At 37.6% G+C, this 9,660-nt stretch overlaps 1 protein-coding gene across 2 annotated transcripts in view; it reads left to right on the forward strand.

Moving 5' to 3' along the window:
* The window catches only part of LOC107675636 (adenosine receptor A2a-like), a 17,384-nt gene that overhangs the window by 5,820 nt on the left and 1,904 nt on the right, over nucleotides 1-9,660 (forward strand). Inside the window, exons 2-3 of one of the 2 annotated variants that reach the window (XM_016470046.1) lie at nucleotides 2,829-3,548; nucleotides 6,883-7,022. In XM_016470046.1, coding sequence (XP_016325532.1) covers nucleotides 3,226-3,548; nucleotides 6,883-7,022 — 463 coding nt within the window. In that variant the 5' untranslated portion in view covers nucleotides 2,829-3,225. Of the gene's footprint in view, nucleotides 1-2,828; nucleotides 3,549-6,882; nucleotides 8,495-9,660 lie in introns of those variants that run through there. The other variant, XM_016470045.1, reaches the window with a different exon arrangement.

Here is a 9,660-nt window from a genome sequence, read left to right on the forward strand (position 1 = left end):
AGCTTGTCGAGTGAATATATCTTTCTCACAGACATCACTGGAAAGTTTGTAGTTTGGTCGGATATGTCAAAAACAAGTAAGTAAAACAATGCACAGGTTACTTAACGGTAGGGAGAGCGAGAGAGAGGGAGAGAGAGAACGTGCGCGCAATTCTGTTGTGTGATCTTTGATGTTCACTCACTTAGCACACGTTTCATTTGGATCAAAACTCAAAATCGTAAAAATAAGACCATTTATAGGGGCATTCATAAATGTAATTTATTTTTAACCTTACACTGTAAAAAATTATAGTGATTTTAACGGTAAAATACTGTAGAAATGCCACAGTAAAAACCTGTTAAATGATTTACAGTAAGTTTCCTTACTATATACGGTGAATAACTGTAATAGATCTAACCTTTGTTTTCGAGAAAGTAGCCTCAGAGTCAACACTCATAGACTGTGTCTGAAATCACACCCTACACCCTCATTCACTAGTCCCTACATTAGTTCACTATATAGTCCACTAGACCGAGTGATTGAAAACAAATGAGTGAATTCAGACACTGATGAACAGCTGCTGTTAACAAGCAGAATCACTGAAGGAAAGAACAAGAAACAAAACTACAACTGACTTCCAGTCACAGCCTTCGATGAAATTAACCAAAATAAAACAGCAGAGTATTACACAACTCCACAAACAGCATTACCAGCTTCACTCATTACTAACCAGACTCACTTTAGTTCTGTCATATATCTACAAAAATGCTTTGAGAATTAACCGAGGTTTATATTGTATTGAAAATGTTTTGTTTGTTCTCACCATTTTGGCGATCAGTGGTTGCTTTAGTTGGGCTCTTGACCCTTGACTCTGTGTATGTAAAGCACATTTGTGATGACAAGAAGAGCCGAGAGAAATTGTAATGAAGTGGTTTTGATAACTTTTAATGATGATGAAATAATCATCTCATGACCTTATTCACTGATCTCAATTAGTGTCTAATTACATGGGTCGATTAATTTTTTTTGTTTATGGTACTACTATGACTCTACAAGATATGTTGACAAACTATTGTGACGAAATTTAAAAACATTTTATGCACAAAACCTTTAGAGCTACAGCACTGTTTAGACACACAGACATCAAGATCTTCCTGTTGTGTTTTGTTGGTCACCATTGTACTGGAGTGCAGAGCCTGTGTTTAAGTAAAGGACGGACAGAGAAACACTGATATTATGCTGCGTGTTGTTTTATTTAAAGGCGGTAACTGTGTACTTACTGATGCAGTGTGAATCTCTTCAATATTTTCAATCACACATGAATGTGTGCTGCTGTTATCTGCAAGAGATTTGAGTTGAATTGATGCTTTTAATGACTTTGCATAAATCAGTAGGTTTTTCTTCATGGACTTAAGCAAAATAGTTCTTAAGACCAATATGCTTGCGTTACTTTAACATTATAAAAATTAGAAACAAATGCCAATTGGCCAATTTAAGTGCAGTCGGTTTCTGCAAATAGAATGAGTTAACTCAAAGGTTTGCATATTAACATTGTATCAGGTAATGAAATACGGTTTTTCACTGTAAATTTAAACAGTTCTGTAAAACCTAAAATGTTGCTACCGTATTTTTCACGGTAAAGTTCTGGCAACCACAGCTGCCGGTATTTTACTGTAAATTTAACAAACTTTTTTTACAGTGTAGGCATACACGACTTTCTGGCGAAAGTGAATCTAACAGCTTGTGTGAAATAAAACAAAAAATGAAGTTGAGGTTTGCATGAAGCTGGGTGACAGCATGCCCAGGAGACTACAGGCTGTCATTAAGGCTAAGGGTTGCCCAACTAAGTATTGATAGTTGTGTAAATACTGTCATACTAACAGCTGTCTAATTTTTTGGTTGATTGTAATCCATTACATACCTTTCTATCAAATTTATCTACCATTATCAAGCTGAATTTGTTCTGACACAGTTTAACTCTGAGTTCTTGTCGTATTTTATTACCATTTTCTAAACTATAGCGAATAAACTGTGATAATGTGAGAAATGTTGAAGGTGTCTGAATAAATTTTGGTTTGACTATCTATTTGATAAATGAAGTCAACCAACTAACATTATACATACTCTTTTGGTTTCTGTACCCAATATTTAAAAAATGTACAAATGCAATAAAATATTGGTATCGGTACTCGGTATCGGCAAGTACCAAAAATAAAAGTATCGGTATCGGGCGAGTACTGGAAAAAGTGGTATCAGTGCATCCCTACCAGAAACCCAACTAAATGCAAAAAAAAGCTTTAAAAAAGTGGAAATTTATTCCGATTTTTAGTCCTCTTTAAATTGTAATAATATTTCACTGTAGTTTTAATCAAATAAATGCTGCCTTGGTGAGCATAAGAGATTTACAGACCCCAAACTTTTGACTGATAGTGTATGTTGGGTATAATATAAAAGAAATAACTGATAGTAATGACCATTTATTCATTTAATAAAGGAAAAACTGATCCATTCCATGTAGAAAGTCCTTGAAACATGAAAGCAGAATCACATGAATGGGTACAAAAGAATACTTGTTCATAATTCTAACCCAACAATAGCAAAGGAACTGCAAAGTTCAACTGTTCACATCCTAGAAACTAGTGGAGGAAGTGCTGTCCGGGTCTTGTGATAAATAGCAGGCATGCACAAATATTTCATTCATATTTGTGGAGTCTTTCTCAAAACGAAAGCTTATTGTTGGATTTAGCCTGTCATCTTTTGATGGAAACCTCCTGTTTGAGAGATGGATGCTTTTGTGACCCAAAGAAGTTGATATTTTATTGTGTGATATGATTGTTATTTTTTTATAGGGTAAGAAGTCCCAGTAAAGGTCTACCAGAGCTGCTTCATTCAATCTAGCAGCTGTTTCCTTTAAGACTTTCAATGAAAGGCTGAAGTGAGCTGGACCTAAGGGACATGCTAGTGAACGGGTAAATCAAGATTTACAGAGGGGTGTCACCATTGACCCTACAGTCACCTCTCCAAAGTGACCCCCAAAGTGTCTCAGCAGCTGATACAAGGTTATTTCTATCCCCTCTTTTCATTCAAAAAGAGATATCATACATTCAGGAGGAATGGTCAGATTGGCTTGTCCTCACACCTATTGCAGGAGCCATTGAGTGGCGGAGTTAAGTCCCACTGAGCAATTATCGGGAGCACAACTATGTGTGTCCCTGAGGATGTCCTTTCACACTGGTTGATGGCACCATGTCTTCGCTCGTCTACATTGTTCTTGAGCTCCTGATTGCAGTTTTGGCTGTGGTGGGGAACGTTCTGGTGTGCTGGGCCGTCTGCCTTAACAGTAACCTCCAGAGCATCACCAACTTCTTCCTGGTGTCACTGGCCGTGGCAGACATTGCAGTGGGATTCCTGGCCATTCCATTTGCCGTCACCATCAGTACAGGCTTCTGCAGCCATTTTCACGGATGCCTCTTCATTGCCTGCTTCGTGCTGGTTCTCACACAGAGCTCCATCTTCAGTTTGTTGGCCATTGCCGTAGATCGGTACATCGCCATCAAGATCCCATTGAGGTGAGTGAATGGTTGTGTTGTGAGTTTCAGGTAATAGCTGAAGGCTTTTGGTAAGAAGAGGATTACTGATCATATGGTTGCTTGAAAGATTACTTAAACTTACAGTTTCCCCATAGCAGAAACATAAAGACCAAAAGAGTTTCCTATATTTGCATGACCAGTACATTCACAATTGGTTATTATTAAAGGTAAAAATTGATCAAAACTTGTATTGAAGACCACACAGAATTACAGTTTGTCTGTTTGTCCAAATAATGGAAGATGGGGGGGGGTCGGTGTTTTTTTTTACTTTTTGAATGCAATTTTTATACTATCTGGTACTGCAGAAATTACACTCAACCCAAAACTTAATATATAGTTCACTAAAAAATGAAAAGTCTGTCATCATTTACTCAACCTCATGTCATTGCGATACAAAATATATTGAAAAATGTGGGGAAGAAAATGCAATTTGTCCATAAAATTAAAGTTAGTAGAGTACAGAGTTTTTTGAATTCCATTGACTTTCATTGTATGGACAGTCTTCAGAAGAAAGATCATACAGGTTTGGAACAACTTGAGACCCATTGTCTATGTGCGTGTGTTTGTGTGAGTGTTTACATGTGTATTTAATCAAATGTTATGTGTTTGCAGATATATTATTCTCTTATCTGTATTAGGCCTATTTGTATTTTGCAAATGTTTTGATATGAGGTTAAAGGCTCCTAGACTGTGTGACTCTCTCTGCCTTTCTCTTGATAATGGGTACAACATGCACTGCAATTCCCTCAGATACATGCAATTTCCCTTTTAATCACTCTTTCTCTGCTAGCAGTAAGGGGATTTTCTTTAGTAAATATGAGTCATGCAGCTTCACACTGTTGACAGATGTTTTAAGAATAGTTAATTTCAGTATAGCCAAACCAATAATCAATACTTAATCTGGCACCATGTTGTAATATAGTGACATGCAAAGAAGCAACAAACACGTCACACCGCACAGGAATCTCTATCTATCTATCTATCTATCTATCTATCTATCTATCTATCTATCTATCTATCTATCTGTCTGTCTGTCTGTCTATCTGTCTTTGTTACAAAACTTTCAAATCTATCTAAATATGACTTGGGTCCCTCTTTTAGTGTAAGCCTAGGGGATTTTCAGCCGTTATATTGTCCGTCAGTTGTAAATCATAGGTCTGATCCCTTAAAAAAATAATAGCACACCTCTGCACAATGAACCGCATGATTTGTGGTATCATCCATTGTCTGTAGCACAAACAGTGTGGGAGTTTAATACTTAGGTTTAGGGTTTTTTCTAAATAAGTAGTGTAGTATATGCACTCTTTATTTAGTGATTAAAATGCATAAAAAGTGATACTTGAAAGTGACGTGTATCCAAGTATGGTGTCCCATACTTGGAATTTGTGCTCTGCATTTAACCAGTCAAGTGCACACACAAAGCAGTGAGTAGTGAACACACACCGTGAACATTTGTGCCTTTGGGTTACAAGTCCGACTCTCTAACCATTAGGTCACGACTGCCTTCGTATTTACTGCTTACAGTAATATATCTCAGTCCAGTGATATTTATCAAAGCAGGGCTTCTTTAAACATAATTTACTTAGGATTGTAAAGGCAACCACTCTAGAGTCTTTAACGTGGGGCATTTTGCACTCCAGTTGAACATTGTAATGGTTATTCTTAAATGCTCTGGCACAGCAGCTCTCAGCAGCACTTTTCAGTAGCTGAAGGGTGTGGGACTTTACCACCCGCCTGCATAGAGGGTGTGATGCACATTTCTGCTCATGGTGTAGATTGAGCCACCCGAAGCATTGTAAGAGAACAGCAGTGACAGCAAAATCCCCAGCAGGTGTTGATTACATAAGGTCTGCCGGCTTCCAGTCTCTGTGGGTGTGTGAATGAGGTACCAGTAGTACTGGAGTAGAAGTCCTCTGGGTTTAATGAAGCAGCCACTGTTGTTCTCAATGGGCCTGATATAAGCCCAAGGATTTTTGGAACAATTGACGTTTGACCACCGTTTCGAACTGTTGCCATTGGCAAAGGAAACATGTAGCAGGGCTGTCTGCATGATGGGATGTTTGAAATGCATAACAGCAGTGGATTTTGCACAGCTGTATTCCAAACTATTTGTTAACTGATGCTTATACAGTTGCATACAAAATATGCGATAATTTATTATAGCACTTAACGTTTAGTTCTAGGTTTTTCAACCAGGGGTCTGTGGGGGTCTCAATATAGTAATGTTCTTAATGAAACTTATAGTTTTACCATTAATTATTTTTTATATTTGGGGTCTGTGAGATTTTCCTGCAATACCTATTCAACATACCTGCAAAACTACAATTGAATCTACTTCAGCACAACCATTGTAGTCTAACTCCTGAACAAATAACAATTATGTACTTTTTAGTGAATCAAAAACATATAGCACGACCAGTATAGTCTGAATCTTGAATTAATGACTCTTAAATGCTGGTTCCTTTCAGAGAATCAAAAACATACAGCATGACCAGTGTATTCCAACTCACAAAGAAATAAGCTGCCTGTTTGTAGAGTATAAAAAATATACATCACAACCAATGTTTCCGACTCCCGAATTAATAACTTTTATGAGCTGGTTCTTTTTAGGGAATCAAAAATATACAGTACAACCAGTGTAGTCCGACTCGTGAAATAATGAATCTTACGAGTTGGTTATTTTAAGTGAATTAAAAACATAAAGGCACATGTGTTATCACATGTTTGTTTGTTTAGCTTTGTTCTTTAATAGTTAAGGTGGAATAATTGGATTGCATTTATGCCACCTCTAAAAAGACTGTGAAAGTTTTTAATCTTTTGCTCTTGAAAACCCCTGATTTAATTGAACAATTTAATTCTTCTCATGGTTTTCTAATTATATCACTGAAAAGATTAAGGTTAAGTCGTACAAAAAACAAGCCCTGTAAGTATTATTTTAAGAATAGGCACAATACAGGTGAAATATATGCTTCTTATTAGCGCATATCCTGGTATTTTGCACTTTGGCAGCAATTACCAAAGCATAAACACCTAAACAATGGACATTTCCCAGGAGCAAAGTCAGTGCATGCATGTGTGGATTTGGGAAAAAAATGGCGCAGCCTTTTCCAGCCCTGACAGTATTCATGCACTGTGTGCGCACAGAACAATACGTCCCACTTCAGGATGGACTTCAGGAAATATTAACATATTTTTTGAGGCAGATAGAGTTGTAATATATGACCAAACTTTGCTTGCTTATCACTATAGTGCTCCATAGCATACTTCTTTCCAAAATTGCTGTCTCATGTCTGTTTTTGTTTGTTTTGCTAAGGTACAACAGCCTCGTCACAGGCCAAAGAGCCAAAGGCATCATTGCGGTATGCTGGATACTTTCAGTGGTCATCGGCTTGACCCCCATGATAGGCTGGAACAGACGTGTCGCCGCGGGAACCAACAGTTCTTGTCCTCAAGGTATGACAGAGTGCCTGTTCGAGAAGGTGGTCACCATGGATTACATGGTTTACTTCAACTTTTTCGGTTGCGTCTTGATTCCGCTATTTGCCATGCTGGCCATCTATGCACGGATCTTCATGGCTGCCCGTTGCCAGCTCAGAAAGATGGAGCAGAAACTAGTACACTTGCAAGGACACGCCCACAGGGAGGGATCCTCCTCCCGGTCCACGCTGCAAAGGGAAGTCCACGCAGCCAAATCACTGGCAATCATAGTGGGCCTCTTTGCTGTTTGTTGGCTCCCTTTGCATATCATTAACTGCTTCACACTGTTCTGCCCACAGTGTGATCGACCTCAGGACTGGGTCATGTACCTGGCCATAATGCTTTCACATGCTAATTCAGTAGTGAACCCGTTTATATACGCCTACCGAATACGTGACTTCAGACACACCTTCCGAAGGATCATCCGACAGCACTTCCTGTGGCATGAAAACAGACTGCCAATTGGTAACAGAAACGAAGGCATGACTGCTTCTTCTGCTCCGATTAGTGTGATTGAGACTTCTTGTACAGTGTCCAATGGCTATGTGTTGGATGCCAATCCCATTCCTGGCATGGTTTCCTGTGACAAATTTACAAAGCAAATGCCATCAAAAACCAAGCCTCAAACGGAATTCCAAGACTTAGGATACAGTTTAAATGGAACTTTGGAACATTCCTTTCCCGCCAGTTCAACACAGATTTTCTCATTACATACCGGGGAGGAAGTTCCCTCCATCAGGGACTATGTAGAGATCATGACTGTAAAAAACTGCAGTGCAAATACTAACGTACATGTCAGATGTCTGGAACCCATAAGGACTAGCAACTCATCCGATCTTGCAGAAGTGTCATGACACACACTTCCTTTTACTCCTCAGAAAATACCTGAATGAAGCTTGTTTCATTCTTCATGAAGTAATCACTGATCTGAATTGTTGTGCTAGTGAGGGTGACTTCACTTACAGCACTATCAAGGGTTAGGAAAGATAAAACTATGTGAGGATCACATAACTCCTGTGGGAACCCTCACTATATAAATTCCAGGAATTCCTACTTGTCTTTGCAGTCAAACACCCCTGATGGTGTTTCCAGATTTTCAGACCTCATGAAGAACGTGTTTGCTGACATTGTAGAGCATTTTCAAAGCTTATATGTTTCTAAGGAGCTTTATTAAAAGAGCATTGTTTCCTGGTCAAAGTGGGAGAGGCCTAATGGGTTAAATAAATATTCTGGGGAATTCAGCTAAATCTGTCATGATCGTGCCATAAAAGACCTTGATGTGTGGCATGTTTTAAAGTATGAAGTATCATCTTTCTCTTCTTTTTTTTTTTTAGTAGGAGTTTGTCCAAACTGAGAACATGTACAGTCAATACAACTGCCAGAGTATCTGTAGTGTTTTAAAACATAGGGCTGCAAGATTTGAGGAAAAAAATTGTATTGCAATTTTTCTGCTAAAAAATGCGATTTTAAATGTGGTTTAAAAAAAACTCCAGGTTTATACATCAGTATGACTATAAAAAAAAAATAAAAAAATTATATGATTATTATTATTACTACATAAAAAATAAGATATATTAGTAATAATACTTCGCTGTAAAATAAAAAAATAACATAGTAATATATATAATAATAATAAATGCATGTTATAAGTGACCTAAACTGGAGTTTAGCTGCATTTACTGTGAACCAAGCTGCTGAAAACACCGGGTTATGAGCTGCTTGCCTGTAAAAGAACACAGTGCCATGATTCACAATGAAGCACGTAGCATATATGCATGATTATATTAATATATGTATATATATATGTATTTAATTAAATCACAGCCTTTGCAATTTGATAATCACACTAAGCCATTTTGCGATTTCAGTTTCATTTCGATTAATCATGCAGCCCTATTAAAACATGACCAAACTGAATACTATACTGATTGTAAGCATGTGTTAATATGTCAAGAAATGTACTAAATAAAACAAAGCTATACCTAATTTTGCACAAATAGAATTTATGAATAGTGATGTATAAAATCTAATGTTTGATTAGAATCACATGCAGACATCAATAATCCATTAAATCAATATCAGTAATCCATAAACAGCTGGTTTAAGCCATAAACTGTCTGTGTAACATCAAGTGTACTTCTTGGTGCTCAATAAAGTGGACTTTGATTCTCATTTTAATGATCAAATTTTCCAGAAGAATACAAGTATAAACAATAATGAGTCACAAATGGTATGTCAAATGAGCAATCGTGTGTAATAGATTTATTTAGTCTGCAACACAACATAATGATTATAGGGATCATAAAGTTCTTGGAAGATGTAGGACAGTGCTGTTTAATCCCCACTTCTGACACGCACACATACGAGCACAATCGTGGACCCCTACACAGACCAGCTCTGATTGTATTTACAGAGACACTGCTGACGCCAGCAGCCGGCCTAATGCAAAGGAAATCAAATGAACGGGCTTTTGATGATCCATTAAACTGGACCATTACACTTCCCTTTTCCTTATTAAAAAGCTCTAGAGTGGGAAAAACCTGCACTATATACAGTGGGTACGGAAAGTATTCAGACCCCCTTCAATTTTTCACTCTTTGTTATATTGCAGCCA

Source organism: Sinocyclocheilus anshuiensis, unplaced genomic scaffold (assembly GCF_001515605.1).
Source record: "Sinocyclocheilus anshuiensis isolate Anshui unplaced genomic scaffold, SAMN03320099.WGS_v1.1 scaffold1880, whole genome shotgun sequence".
Taxonomy (NCBI): domain Eukaryota; kingdom Metazoa; phylum Chordata; class Actinopteri; order Cypriniformes; family Cyprinidae; genus Sinocyclocheilus; species Sinocyclocheilus anshuiensis.